Source organism: Populus alba, chromosome 8 (genome assembly GCF_005239225.2).
Source record: "Populus alba chromosome 8, ASM523922v2, whole genome shotgun sequence".
NCBI classification, from domain to species: domain Eukaryota; kingdom Viridiplantae; phylum Streptophyta; class Magnoliopsida; order Malpighiales; family Salicaceae; genus Populus; species Populus alba.
This window is the reverse complement of record NC_133291.1, coordinates 6,147,594-6,168,035: the sequence shown is the minus strand read 5'-3', so window position 1 is coordinate 6,168,035 and position 20,442 is coordinate 6,147,594. Positions and strand designations below refer to the sequence as shown.

Here is a 20,442-nt window from a genome sequence, read left to right as displayed (position 1 = left end):
GATTTTACATCAAATATTTATTTAATATAGTTAAGGTATCAACAACAGCTGGAATAGCTCAGTTGGCTAGAGCGTGTGGCTGTTAACCACAAGGTCGGAGGTTCAAGCCCTCCTTCTAGCGTTGAAAAGCTTTTTAGCAAACTTTTTGAAAATCATTTGATTTAATCTTGAAAAATTTTGACACTCGATCGTTGGATTTTTATGTTTTTTAAAATAAAAACTAAAAAATTTTCTTTTTTTATTTTCAAAATTTTTTTTCTTAAAAAAAAATGAGAATGATACCAAAGGTGGCCTAATATTTTAGAGTTTTCAATGATCAAATTAATATAATATTTTTTAAATGGATATGAGTTGAATCAAACTTTTATAAGAGCATTAAATTAGAGTTTTTAAGTTTTTCCAAATAAATCCATGTCATTTGTATTTCTTCAATACTCCATGGCAAATTTTAGAAACTTGATATTAGTATTTTTATTTTTTTTAATAAGAATTTATAATGAGTTTTGGTATGTGATGAATTTGAGAGAAAACTTAATATAAAATTGTATTTTTTCAATAGCTTGTGTGTCAAGACTTAAAAGTTAAATTTCAAGTTTTGTAATTGGATTTGAGCATTTTTTTTTAAAAAATAAATAATTCTCGTGAAATGAGAATTCTCTTGTACATAGATGGTAATGATGGAGATGGATAATGTAAAGAAATTTGATTTTCATATTGGAAGAGAAAGTCTTGCGGTGCAATATATAGTCAAAAAAAAATGTAGAGAAATATTAGGTATCATAAATTTGTGATCTAATAAGCTTTTTTTATTTAATAGGTGATCCAATATATTTATAAACCTTAGTCGTATTGACTGATCTCAAATATAGAGAGTGGTGTTACGATTGATCAATGAAAATATTAGTATCCATCATTAATTGTAGTACTTGACATTATTATTGATAGAAGGATTGGTGAATATCAATGATATGTTGATGAGAAATAAATAAACAATTAAAACAAAAGGAGGATTCACTGTAGTCTCTCTCATATTTTTTTTATTCATTGTAATGATTCTTTTGTCCTTGCATGAAAAATTGCATGCCTTTGGTTATTTTGGTATCTTTATAAGGTGCATTAATTATTGCTGATTTGTTTGGGGGTGTTAGTGTTCATGCAATGTTTTGTGAATAGTAAAATAAACAAAATACTCATGATAGTAAAAATATTGGTATTATACTGTGAATTATACATGTACATTTGGATGTAAGACATTTAATTCATTGTTGTAAGAGGCATTTGGATCTTTTAGTCTATGTTTTGTCGTTAATTATAAATTTGGTTTAGAATAATAATGTAATTCCTCTTTAAAATAATATTTTTTTCAATAAAAAGTTGTTGCGCGAGTGTTTGTTGAAATCGTTGCACACTTTGAGCGGGGCATGTGCAACAGTTTCTAACAATCATTTTTTTTTCTTTTTGTCATCCTTAGTTGATTCTTCTCTGTCTCCTTTTCCATTACAGACAATAGGTGTACTCTAAACGTGGCCGGTGTATTACCAGTGACCTTTTGTTCCCTTCTTATTTCATTTATCTTCTATCTCGGTAAATACATTATGATCCTCATTATTATTGTTTAAATATGATTTTTTAATTTTTTTTTGAAAAATATACATATAAGAAGGCATTGATTCATTTTTAAGGAAAAGGCAGTGTTCCTGACTCATATAGTAATGGCTAGTGTATCCTAAATTTGGTCCCTTTAATTTGTTTTTAATTTTAGATGTTATCCACCCTAATTTTCTTTTAAAAAAAAATAAGTTAGATGACATGTTGTTTGATATTTGACCAGTTTTGTTTGCAAAAAAAAATTGAGGCAAATATTTTTTTTATATATATATAAAAATCTCATTACTAAGCCGAGTTATGTATTTTCATTCATAACCTTAAAAAACTATCCCAATATCCGAAATCACCTAGAAATACATCTCAGGAACTTGATAAACTCCTTCATGACCTTAAAAGATTGTCTCAAAATCTAAAATCAACCCAAAACAAAAAAAAAAATTAACCGAGTGAAAAGATATGTTTTTCCAAGCAATTTCAAAATAAAAAAAACACCTATTGTGAGCTCTTCCTTGTCAAATGGGCAATTTAACTCCAATATCAATTATTTTTTAGACAAAATCGATGTCAAAATAATTTTTTATTGAGTGAAGATATGTTTTTTAGGCAATTTTAAGATAAAAAACACCTAATATGAATTCTCATTATTAAATGAGACAAATTGACACCAATATCAACTATTTTTATAAACAAAATCGATGCCAAAAGATTTTTTTTTTCTTAGAGTTGGATTCCAATAATTTTATTTCACCTCTCTCTAAACAAGGATCAAAAAATAAAATAAAAATGAAGTCCGAGACCAATTTGATTTTGCCCTTAAATTTTAGAAACTAAATGGACCCAGTATTTATAATTTGAAAAGTTTAGGGATTACAATAAACACTTGGCCAAAACTTTGATAAAGCCTTTCATTCCCTCGGTATTTGTCACTTTAGTCTTGCATTTTTCAATCTCGTCATTCCCATACAAATTAGCCTACAATTTAATTTAATAAGAGTCACAGAAAGTCAGCCAGTGCTATGCTATTTCCCTCCACCCCTTTTACATTTACCCGTTACTTATAATTAATTGATACTAAATAATGAATCCTTAACAGCGAAAAAATTGATAAAAAAAATAAATAAATTCCATTGCCCTCAATATGCATTGCACACACAGCAAGAAAAAAAGCAGATGATACTTGGAAATTTTTGAAAACCAAACAGACCCTGAACGGTAAAAAAAAAGACGAAGAAGAAAAGAAAAGGAAAAGGCCCAGAGCATTCAGGTCAGCTGCTAATGTATTACGTTGAAAACGAAGTCGTTTTCAAGGAATAATAATACATATTACAGAGGCAGCCAAGGAAGGAGCTGAAGTAGAGCAGAGTATCGAGTCCAGTCGAGTCAACTCTGTGGATCATCATCATCAATGGAAGAAAGAGTATCAGCAAATACAGAGACTAGATCATCATCATCATCATCAAAATTTATAATCGAAGAATGGAATGGATCTTCTTCATCAAAACTCTTTAAAACTGCGACTATAACTACTTCTCCTTATCTATCCATCCAGAGGTCACCTTTATATATACACACACACACACACACACACACACACACCTTCACTTCTCTTTTGCTTCTTCTTTATTCATCATTTTGAATTGAATCATGTTTAATGCGCAGATCTGGAAGTCGTTTTAATCATGTCTGGAGACGAATCCTTCAAGCATTTGTACCCGAGGCAAGCCCTCCCCCTCCCCCCCTTTCTCTTCTCTTAATTCTTCCTTGGCAAAAAAACAAAACAAAACAAAATTACTATTCAATTTATTTAACTAATTAATTTAAATTCCGTTGGAGTGAGGGAACGCAGGGATTTCCAAGCAGTGTAACACCAGATTATGCCCCTTTTCAAGTATGGGATTCATTGCAGGTATTATCATTAATTTATGAATTTTATTAAAAAAGAACCTTCCGTAGTAATCTATCATAGCTGATGAATTGGTGGCTTGATTTGGTTCTAAAGGGTCTTTCAACTTACATAAGGACCATGCTTTCAACACAAGTAAGCTCTATTTGATCACACTTGCAATAATCATATGATTGTCAAAAAATATATGTATATATATATAAAACTTGTTTCCTCAAATTGTGTTGAAGGCTCTCTTGAGTGCAATTGGGGTTGGTGAGAAATCAGCTACTGTCATTGGTGCCACATTTCAGGTACTATAATAGTTTTTTTTTTTTTTTTATCACTATTATCTTTGGCTTTCTACTGCTACAGATAATATGAATTGAAGTTTTTTGAAATTTGTGTGGGGCTTTTTTATTAAAAAAAGATTATAAATAATATTGAGAACTGAGTTTTTGTTTGCAGTGGTTTTTGAGGGACTTGACTGGAATGCTTGGAGGCATACTCTTTACATTTTACCAGGTTTATTGTTGCATTCTTTTGTGATTGCACCCCTTTTGTTTTTCTGGTCTCTGGGGATTATCTTAACTCTTTCACTTGTGAAGTGCTCTAGTTTTCCTGCCTAGTTAAAAATGCTCTTGGTAGAGTTTGGCGATTGATGCAAACCACCTTTTCTTTTGTTCTTTCTTTCTTTCTTCCCTTATTCTTTTTTTTTTTTTGGTTCATTTCAAGATTATATGAAACTGGGTAATTTTGTGCTTCTCAGGGCTCAGACCTGGATAGTAATGCCAAGATGTGGCGTTTAGTTGCTGACCTTATGAATGATCTCGGTATGCCCTGCTGTCTCCTTCTCCAGAAGGTGTACAGTGCACACACAAACTTTTGCTCCATATTGGCACCTGACATTCTATTTTGTAGTTATTCTCCATGGTTTCTCAAATTATTTTTTCCTTATGTCCAAAATTTATGAGAAAGTTTGTCAATTTGGCTGCAGGAATGTTGATGGACCTTCTTTCCCCTTTGTTTCCTTCCGCTTTTATTTTTGTTGTTTGCTTAGGAAGCTTATCAAGATCTTTCAGTAAGTATCCTCATAGCTTAAATGCCTGGTGTGGGGACCTGTAGAAATTGTCTGAAAACTGCTTATTAGAATTTTTGTTGTTTAATTATTTATATTGTCGGTCATAGTGATAATGTTAAGGCCAAAAAATAAATTAAAAGCCTAGTCTGATTCTATCTTGCTAATGAAATGGTTGATTTACTATTGCTGGCATTTATTATTTAAAAATATGCAAAAGAAATATGAAGCTAACAATAGAATTTAACTTGTTTGCTACAGTATATCTGACACACCTGCAGGATAGAATATAAAAAATTAGATAAACATAAATGCTCAGTGATCATCATTTGATTTATCTCCTTTTTCCTTTTTCCTTTTCCTTTTCTTTTGCTATCATTAGCTGGTGTTGCTAGTGGTGCAACTAGAGCTGCCTTGACTCAGCATTTCGCCCTTCAGAACAATGCTGCAGATATATCTGCCAAGGTACCAATTCTGCTATTCTGACCCTTGCATGACAACCTCAAGAGAGTTTTTGGTTGCTACTACAGCTATTGACTCGCTCCTATATATTTATAGGAAGGAAGTCAAGAAACAGTCGCAACAATGATTGGCATGGCCTTAGGAATGATCCTTGCTCGAATAACAATGGGACTCCCCCTAGCCATTTGGTTTTCTTTTCTTTCTCTCACCGTGTTCCATATGTATGGTAAGCTCTTGTGCTATGGTTTCTGACATAGAGAATTCTTTCTGACCAAGGAACATACTCACCTTCGAGGAACAATCAGGAAAATTATACATGGGTTCATGAATGAGTATGACTTATTCATATCAATTTTCATGTTGTCTTTATGGCCGAAGAACTAGATCATAATAATCTCAATGAAAAAAAAATTGGCACATAAATTGAAGGGTGGCAAGAGGTACACTTTTTCTGGTTTCTAAATCTATTTGCTTAGTTCAGCAATAGATGGACAGTAAGACTTGTCCTTTCATGGTGACAAACTCAGAAACCTATAGTTTCTCTACCTTCTTGTTTGCATAACCATGACTTGTAATAATAAAATAGTTTTGTGGTCATCTCATGTTACATCTGGCTTTATGTCTGCAATTAATGTTTTCATTTTCATGTGCAGCAAACTACAGGGCTGTTGGGTGCCTTGCTTTGACTTCTTTAAATATTGAGAGGAGCGCTATTCTCTTCCAGCATTTCATGGAGACTGGCCAAGGTAATGGTTTTGTCAATGGTGGCTAATCGCCCAAAAAAAGGCAACAAAGTTCTGGCATGATCATCCAAATTGATTCTTCTTTTCTTTTCTTTTCTTTTCTTTTTTAATGAAAACTCACTCTATTTCATGAGCTTACTTACCTGATCTCACCTGTTGGCAAGCTGGAGGTGAATTTGTTTATCTATCTATTTTTCTTGATTTTGACGCCATTATCTGAATTTGTTGCCAGTTCTCTCTCCTGAGCAGGTCTCTAGAATGGAACATGTTTTACCAACATGGATCACTTCTTGGAGTTCAAAAAAGGTCAAGTTACTACATGCCAATGTGCACTTGGGTGTGAGAGTTTCTTCACTTGACCACCAGGAAATGTGAGTTTTGGGTTATTTAAGTCATAAACTTTCCATTACTACAAGGTTTTGTTTCCTACTTGTACTATGTACCCTTGCTTTTTCTTTTTTTCCTTTTTACTTTTTTTGAATGACATTTATTCAGAGCAATTAGGTAGAAGCACCTGAATAATTGAACTACTGTTTGGCATATATCAAAGGCATTTCAAGCTAGGATTATGGCTTAAATCTTGACATATCTGCAAACAAAACTGATCTGAGCTGGCTTCTGCAAAATCAGTGCTCTAAAACATTTTGTTCTGTGTAAAAAACTAACTGTTCAAGCAATATTCTCAAACAGGAAGGAGGCGTTGCTTTCTGCAGTATCTCATTATCTTAAAGGTTAAGATCTAGTTTCTACCTTCCAGTTTTCAGTTTTTAAAATCATTAAAAAAAAAAACTTTGAATTTTAATGGGAAACCTATTGCTCATTTTGCTTGTCTATGCTGATCTTTTTAGCAAAATACTTGCTGGTGGAGAGGAAGGGAATCATCGATGTTATAATGCACAAAAATTCAACAGCTTCAGATGTATTGCAATCGTTTATTCACGCTCTTGTTATGGCCAAACTCATGCAAAAAAGTACATCTGTCTATTTGGAGAGCCAGTCATGGATGGATAAACATTATGAAGTTTTTCTTCAAAAGGTATCTCTCTCAAACTTTCTTAACTTCAATAAATTGCTCGTTTACTTGACCCTATGACCAAATTCTGAAGGAGAACCCAGAATGGATTCTCTTTCAGAGTACTGCTCTTTCCCGCCTAATTTGAGTTCTGTTGCTGTTCTTCATCGAGGAACTTAGAGGCACATTTTGGCTCTAGATGATTTTTATTCTACATCTGAGAGCTACACTGAGCAGAATTTCAACCAATAACTAAAAAGAACTTGTAATTGCCGTTCTGTTTCACAGTGCTCTGTGTCATAATTGGTCACCAAGTGAACCAGGAATTTTTACATGCGACTGAAATTTAATCCCTCATCTTTTATTTACTTATTTAAATAAACATTTGTATCCCTACAAATGAAGGGTCTAATCTTACTACATTAGCTGATCAAATAATGTCCACAATTATGTTTTGAGCAATGTGAATAAATATATCCAGAGATGTGAATCCATGATGGCTCTCCAAACTATTGCATTCTAAAGTTCCCTATATCGCCATTCTTCATTGAAGAACTTGGAAGCACCGCCCTGCTATTATTTGTCAAGGTAGCTACGCTATTTATAGATTAACTAACACATTTTGGTTCTTGTTCATTTCTATTCTTTATCTGGCAGCTAAGTTCGTTGGGTTGGAAAACAGGGCGCCTTCTTTCCCCTCCAGTCATCTGGAAGGCGAACTGGACAGATGTTTCATCAGATGATAAAATCGACTAGGTAGTACGTGAGTTCTGTTGCATTATAATTGCAAGAATTGCAGAAATTGACGACTACTTCATTGACATTCAAAGTAAATTAATTTAACAACGTGGCCATCAACTGAGGCTTTATACTGCCGTGAACACTGAAGAGCGAGGCTTTTTAGATGGTACACATCCGTGGTGCCATAATATGAGAACGGTAACTCTTTGTCTTGAAGTAGCTCCGCTATAGATGCTCTTGGTAGGCCTAGAATTATGAATTTTTGGTGTTTCCAGAATCATGTATACTTTAAGAAGTTGGATATGTCATTGGCTAATGGTCCAATGACCTCTTTTCTGTAGGAACTAGTAATACGAACCACTTTGATACTATATAGCTTTAGCTTGACGATCTGGGATGGTGGTTTGCAGTAACCAGAGGGAACTTGTTGGGCAGCACACCTGCTCCTGCGAATTGTTTTGGAGGCTATAATAGAGAATCAGTTTTTGCCTTCTGCATTTTGATGCATGTACTCCGCAGTCATGTGGTTTGAATTTGTCACCCCATATGGAGAGAGAGCGTCCCCATCAAAAGGATGTCTTCTGCATAAAAAACAGCCCAAGAAATTATTTTTGACATGCCGTTCTGCAGAAAAACAGACCTGCACTGCCCAACATGACATATCGCTTAGTGTTTGAGGGAAACTAGCACAAAAAAACAAAGTGAAGTGAAAATAACATCAGTTGCGTTTCCTTCGCAGATGATAATGTGAGCAATATGTCTTCCATATCTATGAGACAGCAATTGGGGATGGTCAAGGATGAGCTTGAACCATGACTTCAACATTCTAGGCTCTAGAATTAATTATCCTCTTTGTATGGAAAAATAATAATTAAAATGTCACCTTTCCTTATATTTTTGCATCTTGCTTTGCTCTTTGTTTTCCGTCGCTGGTTACATGGAAAGAGATCGATAGCCAGCTGCTCCCAGGGTCATTCCATATCCTCCAGAAATGTTTGCGTCTTTTAAAATTTCTCATAGTGTTTGTTTTCATGGTCCCAACCTGATTTTCAAAATACTTTCCCAACTGCTTTTTATCTAAAAAAGCATCAATTTTTTACGCACTTCTAAAACACTCTACACAACATTTCCATGTATTAGGACATGAAGAACAGCCAAACACATATTAGGACATGAAGAACAAGGATTCCCCAAGCGTAGTCTGTACTTGCACGGTCATAAACCGAAACCTGGGTTATTGATCGGTTAGATCCCGCACGTATCCTTCGAGCCCCGATTGAATTGACTGTAAAACTTGTTCAGGCCTGCGAAAATTCAGGCCGAGGCCTTAATTTTTCAACTTTTCATCTTGTTACGGGAAAAAAAACGAAGGAGATGTGAAAACAGAATGGTTCGACCGGAATTCACACAGTTTCTCCATGATAGACTCTGTATCTCTGCTTAATCGAAGGCTTCAATACCCAGTCAAAATATTGAAACCCTAGCCAAATTCGAAGACAAAGGAAGAGGAAAAAAAAGACAAAAATACTGAAACCCTGGCCATTGAAAGACAGAACGGGGGAGAGAGCAGAGAGATCATAAACTATGGATGGTCACAAGATATGACTCGTATCTATAACCCGTCAGGTAGCCCCGCGTAACTGTTACGCCCGGGGTTTTTAAGCTAATTAGAAACTTGGGCCAGATGGGCCTCAATTTATCCAATAAATTCGAGTGCTTATAAATTAATTCACGCTAGGCCCGTATTTTCTTATAATAGGGATGGCAGTCTTTTTCAAACACAAAAATGCTGAAAAGGGGAAAAATGCATATAAAAAAACAACCAAATACAACGTTATTCTGAAAAAGGGAAACTGATTAGGAGAAAAAAGGAATCCTGGTGTCTATACATTTCCGCCCTTGTCGAGCGGTCACTTTCCCTCGTTTCTTCCACAAAACCCATCCAGGGCTTGATTTAACTATTAAAAAGCATCTCCTGAATAATCCCCAAGTTATCAACTGAGTATAAACTTATAGTATTTCGATCCTCCTGCATACAATTTGTCTAGACTATGAGCAGGCAGTTGGTCACTCATTTTCGATGTCCTGACGATGCCATCAGAATCCCAACAGCTGCAATAAACATGAACAGCATATTTACAAGCAAAATGTATGTTCTTCGCGATGATTTTCTGTACTCTCCAAAGATGAGGATGCCCCAAAATGTGCTCACAAGTGGGAGTGCCTGAAACCAATACCCCATTCAAGTCAATGACCACGTAGAATGTTAGGACATCATAAATTCGAAATATATGTTATGCTCTTTTTAGCATGCTTAAAAGACTGACCTGAACAGCATCTGCTGCTGCATATCCTGCAGCCTGACCTCCCATAAATTGGAGACCATTCCCAAATCCACAGAGCAGGCCAGCCCCAAATGCCCAGCCTCTACCATTCCAGTCATTAAGATAAGCCTTAAGTGATGACCTCGGTAGGTTTAAAACAGGGCGGTAAAGGAAGGTGACATTTAGAATGATGGCAAGTACAAAACAAGAGACCGAAAACCAGAAAAATGCAGTGTAGACAACCAACTTAGGAACCCCTTTCTTCAAGGTGTGCCACTGATCATTTGTTGCCAAGTTAAAAGCTGGGGAGAACAGAGAGAAGCAAAAACCAGCAAAGAAAGTTATAGACAGTCCAATCACAGTGCTCCTTCCAAACACCTGTAAGGACAGCCAAACCACTTGTTTTACATTAAAGAGCTACACGCCTATTTAGAGGCAACACATTAAGAGAAATGAGTGCCAGGTTGAGCCACAAACCTTGATTGATCTTCTGTTCTCAAGCTCTACAAGGAAATCTGCTGTTCCAGCTTTGGCTTTCTCTGGAGCACTACTTACATTTTCCATATCCTTTACTCCTGTTCAATAATAAAGGAAGGCCAAAAAAAAATTGCCTTGTCATTCTAACCAAATGAGCTAAAAAGAAACGATAGAAGTGATCCAGCAAGCTATATACCCTTGGTTTGAGATGCTTCATTCGAATATGCGGAAAAACCTACAGTCCTGATAGAAGGTTAAAATCAGCAGTAGCATCAGCAAGAATGCCAGTTAATTCACCCAACTCTGGTCCAAAAAAGAAATTGTAACTTCATATGGAGCACAAAAACACTTTGCTTTTCTACATGAAAGGATGAAAGCATACTCTGTTACATTTTTGTTGTCACTTGTTATACCCTTGAGCTTTGCTTTGTTGTCGGCTGCATTAGATGAATGGACAGCTGACCCAAGACAAACAGCAATTAGGAAGCAACCAACACCCGGAAAAAGGATCTCTGCCTTGTTAATTTTGTCATCCAGGAAGTAATTCAAGGTTGTTCCTGTCAAAGAGAAATAAACAGGAGTGAAAAATACGAACCTTACAAAGACAGCCAATTTCCAACATGCCTGACTTCTTTCTGCACACACTACCTATAACAACAGTTATGCTGGAAGTAATGACTTCTGTCACTGACAAACCAACAAAAGCCCAGGCATACTGTGTGGATAGATTTCCAAGGCTGAGGACCACCCCACCAGCCATTGCAAACATAATAGAAGGCCAATTATCCTGCATCATTCAAGCCAGAACAATCAAACATCATTTGTGTACTTTTGCTTCTATGTTGCGGGTAAATTATGCCCAAATAAGTCACCTTACAATAATCAAAAGCAACAATAAGTGACTAACAGCGTACGAATAAGACTAATAATGTCGCAAACAGAACTTACCTGGGAAAGCTGGGTCGTAAAATTGGGCCTGCCACTGCCGATCTCACCAAAGGTCAAAGCTATAATAACAGCAGCCAAGAGATTTGTGATTGAATAATCAAGGTATGTGTGTTGAGGAAGCCTGCCTCTTCTTTCTAGTAGTGTCATAATAGCTGGCCATGTACCCAAGAAGAACAGGGAAAACAGCATGCATACTATAGCTCCTCCTTTGCTCTCCACTAGATACATGTTTAAGAGATAACTTCTAAATCTTTCGAGGAAATCAAAGGTGGTCTGATGCACCAGAAAAACTCTGCAGCAGAGAAGAGTTCTAAATTACAGAATATGAAAGGCAGTTGAAGTATAATTATGTTAAAAGGAGTATCATACAGAGTCAAAACTAAATTTAGAAGAAGCCAGTCGCTTTGTAAACACCGTTGACTCACATATACATTCATCAATAAGAATATCAAAGATGCCAGAAAATGAATTTCCGAGGAACATAAATTGCTTACAAACTAGTAGAAAGTAGTTGCAAACATTGAAAGAAAGCAAGTGCTAACGTACCAACCGAAAAAAAGAAGATGTGAAGCTGGATGCAGTATCTCGCGGAAAAAACCAGTGGAGGTTTCGTCTTGAGATTCTAAAGTTAGATCGAAATCTTCCATACATAACGGCAGATTCTTCTCCACTGATTCGGAATCTTTCGATTGATTAAAAACATCCTAGTATGAGACGGTAATTAACTGGCACAGTATTGCAAATGTGGAAAGATACTGAAAAAAGAAGCGAGACTCTAAAAGCGTTGGGTGTTCGTTTGTCTAAAGGGTAAAGTGTGGCTAAAACATTTCTGAAAAAAGAGAAGAAAGAAAAGGAAAAGGCCTGGTTAAAAGGGAAACACATCATCTAAGAATCCAATTCGTTTTGCACGTTTGTTATCTTCGGTGGCGGTCAAAGGACGGAACCATTACCATTTTTGTTTGTTTTTCTCTCGAGTCAATTTATCGCTGTCCAAAGGACGCCACCTCTTGACATTGGCTAACGTGTCTTTGACTTTTTAAACATAGCATCTCCCACTCCGTGGATGTTTGCAACCAGTAGGAACACAATACGTAAATTATGCTCTGTAGCTTTGTTTTTGTATTTTAAAAAAAATTATTTTTTTATTTTTAAATTATTATTATTATTGTATTTTCAGATATTTTAATATATTAATGTGAAAAATTATTTAAAAAAAAACAATTATAACAGCAATTCAAAACACCCCCTCAAACTCATTAAATCTCGAATCCCTGACAAGCTAGCAAACTGTAAATGTATTGAAAAAAAAAGAGAGAATACAATGAATTCAGGCATCAGAAGGATAAGATCACAAATGGGTTGCATTAATGGAAAAATACAGAGACAACGTGTTCCTGACTGAAGTTCCATAAAAAAAATCACTCCTGTTCTTCACATTTTAACTTTTCCTTCACCCACCCCCCTAATGTGTTATTGTTTATTCTTTTCGCGAAAGCAATTAAGAATCCGTGTTCTTGTGTTAATGGAAAGAAAGCATTTCCTTTCCATTGAGAGTATTGATGCATGGTATTTTCAATCTCAATCAACCACGTGGTCAAGGAGTTTTCTTCCTCCCGACAATATATGCGATCATAATTGAACTGCGACGGTAAACTATATTCATTTTCGATGCCCTGCTGATGCCATGAGAACCGCCACAGCTGCGACAAACATGAGCAACATGCTGGCAAGAAATACATACGTTCTTCGCGATGATTTCCGGTACTCACCAAATAGAAGAATGCCCCAAAATGTACTCACAAGCGGAAGCGCCTGAAATCACCAGTGTAAATGAAATGATCATCACTTGAAACGGTAAGCACATGCAGATCACTTTCTAAGATGAACTTAGGGTCAATGGTGCGTCCAAAATACCATGAAGCTATCAAAATTGTTTAAAATCATTAATTTGCAGCACTATCCCATGTGTGTGTGTGTATTAAAACTAACCTGGACTGCATCTGCTGCTGCGTATCCTGCAGCTTGACCTCCCATAAATTGAAGACCGTTCCCAAACCCACACAAGAGACCAGCAAAAAATGCCCAGCCTCTGCCATTCCAATCATTAATATACGCTTTCAATGATGATCTCGGCAAGTCCAGCACAGGGTGATAGAGGAAGGTGACATTCAGAATGATGGCCAGTACAAAACAAGAGACCGAGAACCAGAAAAATGCAGTGTAGACAACCAAGTCAGGAACCCCTTTTTTCAAGGTGTGCCATTGATCGTTTGATGCCAAGTTAAAAGCTGGTGAGAAGAGCGAGAAGCAAATGCCAGCAAAGAAAGTTATGGCCAGTCCAATTAAAGTACTCTTCCCAAAAACCTGCCAGTGATCAAAGACCAAAAAGAACCGAGTTGTTGTTTAGTTTTAAGAAAGAAAAATACATAAAACAATTCACCAGTATGCTGTGTTTTTTTTATCTGCCATAATTTCTTGTTTCAATTTTTTTTCCACTAAATGCCGATTTTTTGCGTAGCTTCCACTTCTTAATTAGTTTACAGTGTACTGTGTTTGGCCATGTGTTTGAAAATATAGCATCTCCTCAGATTAGGTGAAATAAGTGCAGGAGAGAGGAGGGCAGAGAAAATAATTCCGCTAGAAAATACAATGAATAAGTTTGTGAAACCACCAACCTTGATTGCTCTTCTGTTCTCAAGCTCTACAAGGAAGTCTGCTGTTCCAAATTTTGCCCTTCTTTCTGTAGAATAAAAGAAGGCAATAAATGGACAACTTCGATAAACAAAGTGGACGCAAATAATATGATAAGACAAATCCAAAAAGTAGCATACCCGTTTCTGGAAAAGCTTCTCTGGATGTGGAGATGTCTGTAGCCCTGCAAAAGCGTAATTTTAATTCTAACATCAGTGATATCCAAAACTCTTGCTTTTGGGTAACGAAATCGTCAATCAAATGAAAAGTAAAAGGGAAATTTATATATTCTCTGCAGTCGTTTTACTGGCTTGGCCAAAATTCCAGTGAATATTTTGCCCCATGAGAATAGAATTCTTAAGTGAACAAAATTCATCTTAGCATTGTCGGCATTTTCATTGTTTGCAAGCACTGAGATAAGATTTATGACAAAGATGAAGAATGAATAGCTAACTTTGACTCAAAAGTTCATAATTGACATGGAAGAGATAGCTGGGAATGTAAATGACTATGCATCAAATAATAGATAACATCAAAATTGAAACTATCTATAGAAGAAGACACATTTACAGCTGATTCGAAGTTTTCATCTGTATTGACAAACACCTGAGATAATTTGGCTCTATTATCAGCTGCATTGGACGAGTGAACAGCTGAAGCAAGGCAGACAGCGATCAAGAAGCAGCCAACACCCGGGAAAAGAATTTTGGCATTATTAATTTTGTCATCTAAGAAGTAATTCAAGGTTGTGCCTGTTAAGAACAACCAAAAATTGCAATAAAAGAAATTAGCCTAATGACATGCTATTGACTTCCATAAAAAAAAATTCATTCAGCATACAGCAGACAAACCCTATAAAAACAACAGTGTACGCTAGCAGTGATCACTTCTGTCACCGACAAACCAACAAAAGCCCAGGCATACTGTGTGGATAAGTTCCCAAGGCTGAGGACCACCCCACCAGCCATTGCAAACATAACAGAAGGCCAATTGTCCTGCATCAACCACCCTAGTAGATTTAAATACAAATGGTAAGTGATACGATGCCACTGCGAACAAGAGACCGAACCTAGCATGCCACAGAATCGCCTCAGAACAATCAACACTAAAAAGCAAGCAATGCAGAATACTGTAGAGGGCCATAATGCATAAATGCCTGATGGAGTTAGCAAGTAAATGCAACTCAACGTACGCTTAATTGAGAAAGCTGGGTTGAAAAGTTCGGTGCCTCATGCGTGCTCTTCCCTATCTCACCAAATGTAAAAGCAATAATTACAGCAGCCAGGAGATTCGTGATTGAATAATCGAGGTAAGTATGCTGAGGAAGACGGCCCCGTCTTTCCAGGAGAGTCATGACAGCAGGCCAGGTGCCCAAGAAGAAGAGCGCAAGAAGCATGCATGCTATGGCTCCACCTTTGCTCTCCACCACATACATTTTCAACGCACTACCGATGATCCCTTCTGTTGGTAGAATGATCGATGAAGGTATTCCTGAAAAACCCTTCAAGCAAAGAAACAAATTCAGCCACTCATTCTGCGCGGTGCCTCCTAGGAGGCCATACTGAGCAAATCTGAAATGATTTCTTCTGTCTTTTTTCTTTTAAAAAAATAATCATCGGGTTGCCTATAAAGAGTAGTAGTGGTTAGAAGTCAAAAATCAGGAAATAAAAAATCAAAGAAGAAGGTGTAAAATAGAAGAGCGTGTAGGAATCTGCAAGCAAAATGACACTTGGAAAGCATAAAGAATATACAGAATCAAAACAAGGCCTGCATATATAAGAATCAAGAAAGTCAACACACAGCGGCAACAGAAAATGCATACCATATTCAGATTCTAAAAACCCTGAAGAACCGAGCTTGAGTATTTAAAATCAGATCACTCTCCGTGTCCTAATATTATTTCACTTTCAAAAAAAAAAAAAAAAACAGCTAATAAGAAAGATAGAGAGAGAAGCAGGAGAAAAGAAGGATCGCCCACCGATAATGAATTATAAAACAATTTGAGCGACCTGGAACCCTTCCTTGTCTAAGTAAGTTTGGAATCTTTGAATTATCTTTTGCCTAACCTTTTGAAAGTGAGGTGATGTGACCCCCTCTGTTCACCTACTGTCAATGGTCAACGATATTTGTAGAGTGATTCGGGAAAATATCTGTAATAAGAAGAATAGCAATGTAAGAAAGATCGCAGAGAACTTGTAGATTAGAAGGTTTTATTTTTCAGTTTGTTTTACTTAATTAGTTTTTTATTTTAAGTTTAACGTGGTATTCGGCCAGCTTGCGTATAACTCTACTAATCTTACTAAACCTTAAAATTAATTAGTTATTTTTATTCCTATGACAGATGGTGTTCAACTTCTTCTTCTTATATATATATATAGATGGTGTTCAACTTATTCTTCTTTTATTATAATATATATATATATATATATATATATAGTCGCTACCATGGAATTATATACATAGAAGGTAGTCGCTAGTTGCTACCATGGAATCTGTAAGGATTGGATTCTGTCAGATCCACCCACCTTCCTTCCACCTCCGTATGCGTTGGCGTGGGAAATTTACCGGTAATCATGATTTCAATTTCTCGACTTGTGACTTCGAGCGAGTTTCATGATTTATTAATAATTATTTTTTACTCTCAATTATAATTTAAAAATTATTCTGTATAAATAGTTTATGATAAAAAATGAGTTAAAACAATTTAATTTATAAATAGCATCCATAGACATTATTTAAACATTAAAAAAAAAAAACAGATGTGATAGAAGTTATAATTCAAAAATCAAAATCTAATTTTTAATTAAATGAGATTTTGACACATTTTTTCTGATAAATTCTTGATTTGAATTAAATTTTAATTATTATTTTTTATAAATTGATTTAATTAGTCTTTTCTTATTTTTAAAACTCGTAAAAAAAATCATGACCCTTTTGTTTTTGGTTCAACGACTATAAATCAGTCGGTCACCAACCCAACTTATATTCTTGTTAACAGATCAGTCCCAAACCTTCTAAAATTACTAATTTGTCCTTTTTTCTTCTTTGATCTAATAATTCCATCTCCGCCAATTTCCTCGCCATAAAATTGAATCTGTAGGGATTTTTCAATTTCAAGTATATGATTTAGAAAAAGTTATTGATTATTTTTTTATCTTGTTAATTCATGAAATAATGTATGTCAACTCGATCTATTCCTACGTTTTAATTATTCAACAAATGATTGCACGTTACAACAATCCCTTGTGGATAACTTTCCTTTGATTAAACCAGAGTGTTGGGCTGAACTTTAATATAAGAATACTAATTTAAAAATAATATATTGTCTGACCAGAAAAAATAATTTTACGAAAAAGAATGTGAGAATTATGAATGGACATGATTTCATTTGCTATTGTTTGAAATCGAGATTGAATTTCCACTCTAAAAGGAGATGCTAACCCTAGCTCAAGTAGAAAATGTATGACGAAGAAAATTATATCAGCCATTTTTGTTGGGATGATTTTTTTTTTTTTTTCCTCTTAAAATCATTCGAGAGAAAACATAATTTTAGCTAATTGTATAAGCTAATTTCAAAATATTTTTTATCATGGAATAAAAAAAATATTTTTTATGATTAAAATTTGAGAATCCAATAAAAATCATATGCATAGCTGAAGGATTGATTCTAGTTCTGCTTAAAGTTTATTTTTGTTTTTTATGCTGGTGAGTTTGACTATGGTGTAGCAGTAGCACTACAATTTTAGCATGTGGACTGGGCAGAACTCAGCACAGAGATACTGTGAAGCAAAATACAAGAATAATTAACCTAAGAAAACATAACTAGCTTCTTTTTCTCAATGACATTAACAAACATATAGGTAACGTATATAACATTAGTAGCAACCATAAAATAACTACAAAAAACATAGATGATCCCCGAACCAAGCTTAAATGGAATGCAATCAGCAATTTCTCAACGTTGCCTTTGTTAGAAGCATGGGAATACGCTATTGGCCACATATTATGGACGGGTTGAAGATGGAACCTGTATTTCCGATCTCTCTCTTGATACTTCTTCTAAGTTCACTATTCTTGCCATCTCTCCAGACATCCTTTGCAGGAAATTTCCCAGCAGCCTCTGATCAGGAACCATGTTCAGCACCTGCAAAAAGAATATGCCATGTTAAATTTGTGTGTGTGGAGGTGCAGGTAGGGCGGACGGTCAAGTACAAGTGCATGTGTGCGTGCATGCACGTGGGAGGGAGAGGAAGAGAGAGAGAGAGAGAGAGATTAAAACCTTGTCCCCAAAGAAATTTTTTGTATTATCAGCTATGGCTTCGATAAATTTCAGCTCAAGAAACTGGGGAGTAAGCTTCAACTTGTTTGCTTCAGCTTCTTTCATGACCCTGAAAGAGAGAGAGCAAGGTTATTGATCCACTTTCATGAAATCGTGTGAAATACACTTAACTTGGAAAAAAGAAATGGGGAGTTTTCACCTATAGAAAGCAGCATCTGCCAGGCTCTTTTCATGAGCCTTATTCATTTGGTTCTCAATCTCTTGCTTCTGTCTTGCACTGTCTTTCTCCATCATCTTCTGTTCCATGAGAATCTTGCCCACATTGGCATTCTTCTCAGCCTCACTGACAGCCATCTTCTTTGTGGTCTCTGCCTGTTTCTCAACAACTCTCTGTGTCTCGATAGAAATTAAGACCTACACAGCAATGCACAATCTGCATCAATCACTCTCACAAATGCATGCATGATAAACTTTTACAGAGAAAATTTGGCATGCCAAATTGGATGTGTCCATCCATAGTATCCAAGTTTCTCAGTTGAATGAGGTTTTGCTATGTTCGTAAATACCATAACATCACTCTGCTAAAGCCGCATTAATAGACAAACTTAAACATACAAGCATGAACTGTCCGAGGGGGAGAGAGCCTCCATATCCATGGTAATCTCAGGAAAGATTTTCAACATGCATTATTCACCAAAAAAATCATCTTTTTTTTTCTTTTTTTCTGTCTCAAACCAGGTTTCAATGGAGGGAAAGTAAAAGAATGAATTTGACCAAGAGCATAGCAAACCTTAGTGCGTTCTTCTTCCATCTGTTTGAAATTCCTTATGCTTTTTAGAACCTCCTCTGGTGCTGCACGGAATATCCCTAACCTGCATTTTTCGAGATACAAGAAGGATTCAAGTATCAACACAGCAATACAGAGCTCTCAATCCTCATGAATTGGAAAACAAAGTGTACCTGATCTGTCTGGAGTGTCACCTGAACAGGATCATACTGGGTTATCAGAGGCATCTTTAGATGAAAACCTAAAAAAAAATAAAAATATGAGCCCGCAAGCAAAATTCCAGGAACCATAAAATGCAACTCATATAAACAGCCCTGTATTCACACCCGGATCTGTAATTGTCTGTAGAAGGGCACCTCCTCTCCAATATACTCCAACATGACCTTCTGGGACTTGGTGCAAGATAGATAAGCTATTCTTAATGTTTTATGACGACAGAATCGCTATCTATAACATTACCATAGAATGTCACAAATTACCAGGCTAAAGTACCAGATATTCCAACTTATAGGAATTCAACACACTTCTATAAACGTGAACCAGACAATGTTGAAAGACTAAAAAGCATCCGACCGCTCATAATCTTGGTCTGTCAAGAATTAAAAAATGAAGCAATTCGAACTCAAATACAAAATTAAAGATGATTAATTAAGTCAATTTACCATCAAAATTGGTATAGAAGATTCAGACTGAAGACCACCAGTTCAACTCAACTTAATATTACCATAGCTGATTGCTGAGCTATTAATTGGATAATAAATGCATTTACAGAGCGCGAACCCTGAATTTTAGTAAAATTACATACCAAAATCAGAAAATCAAACCAAATAAAGTAAAGAAATCATTATTAAATTCTCCACTACACCGCAGCACATCTAATTGGCAATACATATTAACACTTCTCATTTAAAACAAGACTGAAGCAGCATTAATAAAAAATCATTACTTAGCAAAAACAAACAAAAAAAAACATTTTAAGGACCGTCGACGTACACATACATATACATGACGCTGAAACAGTTAAGGACTGGCGAGGGAGAGATTAGCAAGGCGAATAAGGATAGGAAGGAGAGAAAGACAGTGAGAATCGGAGAGAAACCGCCGTTTTGAGGAGGACCATGCTGGGGAGCTCCTGTTCTCTGTTGCTGTGGATCCATTGAAGTGGCCAGTTGAAGAGACCACTTACTTTGGGGTTTTTTTTTCTTTCTTTTTTTTAATTAATGAAGATTGCGTTTTGCGCTTCAATTTATACAAGGAGACCATGTGATGTTCGGTGTTATTCAGCAGAGTATAGTTACGGTGTTAACAAATCATGATCGTCGGATTAGAATCTGGTGACTGTGAACCGCTTTGCTTGTCTACGCGGGTCCCTTATGAAAACAGCAGTCTATTTTGTATTTGTTTTGGGAA

The 20,442-nt window shown here is 35.8% G+C and overlaps 4 protein-coding genes and 1 non-coding gene across 10 annotated transcripts; 2 read left to right on the top strand and 3 right to left on the bottom strand.

Annotated features, from left to right (window-relative positions):
- Positions 1-47: 47 nt before the first annotated feature.
- On the top strand, positions 48-121 carry TRNAN-GUU (transfer RNA asparagine (anticodon GUU)). Its single transcript has one exon. It is a non-coding gene; the product is annotated as a tRNA-Asn (tRNA).
- Positions 122-2,754: 2,633 nt separating this feature from the next.
- Positions 2,755-8,021, top strand: LOC118062373 (protein root UVB sensitive 3). 4 transcript variants are annotated; one of them, XR_004689739.2, is made up of 16 exons: positions 2,759-3,159; positions 3,268-3,325; positions 3,455-3,514; positions 3,608-3,646; positions 3,742-3,804; positions 3,959-4,015; positions 4,260-4,323; positions 4,488-4,571; positions 4,951-5,033; positions 5,127-5,256; positions 5,684-5,776; positions 6,006-6,144; positions 6,464-6,504; positions 6,622-6,809; positions 7,443-7,724; positions 7,937-8,021. XR_004689739.2 is itself a non-coding variant. In XM_073410733.1 (15 exons), exons 1-15 carry the CDS (start codon positions 3,014-3,016, stop codon positions 7,306-7,308), a joined length of 1,287 nt encoding a protein of 428 aa, XP_073266834.1. In that variant the 5' UTR covers positions 2,755-3,013; the 3' UTR covers positions 7,309-7,425. The 4 variants fall into 4 exon arrangements, 2 of the variants coding, with proteins under 2 accessions (XP_073266834.1, XP_034931987.1); XR_012170453.1 differs by having other exon boundaries at positions 7,868-8,021; XM_073410733.1 differs by lacking the exons at positions 7,443-7,724; positions 7,937-8,021 and adding an exon at positions 7,267-7,425 and having other exon boundaries at positions 2,755-3,159.
- Positions 8,022-9,313: 1,292 nt separating this feature from the next.
- LOC118062374 (ureide permease 1-like) lies at positions 9,314-12,135 on the bottom strand. Its single transcript, XM_035076097.2, has 8 exons — positions 11,822-12,135; positions 11,276-11,567; positions 10,976-11,114; positions 10,710-10,884; positions 10,524-10,570; positions 10,328-10,425; positions 9,854-10,228; positions 9,314-9,750 (listed from the first exon to the last, which is right to left on the bottom strand). Exons 2-8 carry the CDS (start codon positions 11,501-11,503, stop codon positions 9,598-9,600), a joined length of 1,215 nt encoding a protein of 404 aa, XP_034931988.1. The 5' UTR covers positions 11,504-11,567; positions 11,822-12,135; the 3' UTR covers positions 9,314-9,597.
- A 442-nt stretch (positions 12,136-12,577) lies between these two features.
- On the bottom strand, positions 12,578-15,938 carry LOC118062375 (ureide permease 1-like). The gene is made up of 8 exons (XM_035076098.2): positions 15,789-15,938; positions 15,159-15,467; positions 14,837-14,961; positions 14,529-14,732; positions 14,107-14,150; positions 13,951-14,015; positions 13,265-13,639; positions 12,578-13,087 (listed from the first exon to the last, which is right to left on the bottom strand). The coding sequence occupies exons 1-8, from the start codon at positions 15,789-15,791 to the stop codon at positions 12,935-12,937; spliced, it is 1,278 nt and encodes a 425-aa protein (XP_034931989.1). The 5' UTR covers positions 15,792-15,938; the 3' UTR covers positions 12,578-12,934.
- Positions 15,939-17,769: 1,831 nt separating this feature from the next.
- Positions 17,770-20,245, bottom strand: LOC118062372 (uncharacterized). 3 transcript variants are annotated; one of them, XM_073410828.1, is made up of 6 exons: positions 19,695-20,245; positions 19,206-19,273; positions 19,036-19,117; positions 18,445-18,659; positions 18,246-18,354; positions 17,770-18,110 (listed from the first exon to the last, which is right to left on the bottom strand). In XM_073410828.1, exons 3-6 carry the CDS (start codon positions 19,054-19,056, stop codon positions 17,970-17,972), a joined length of 486 nt encoding a protein of 161 aa, XP_073266929.1. In that variant the 5' UTR covers positions 19,057-19,117; positions 19,206-19,273; positions 19,695-20,245; the 3' UTR covers positions 17,770-17,969. The 3 variants fall into 3 exon arrangements, with proteins under 3 accessions (XP_073266929.1, XP_073266928.1, XP_034931986.1); XM_073410827.1 differs by having other exon boundaries at positions 19,206-19,274; positions 20,080-20,245; XM_035076095.2 differs by lacking the exon at positions 19,695-20,245 and adding an exon at positions 19,359-19,682.
- Positions 20,246-20,442: the final 197 nt, after the last annotated feature.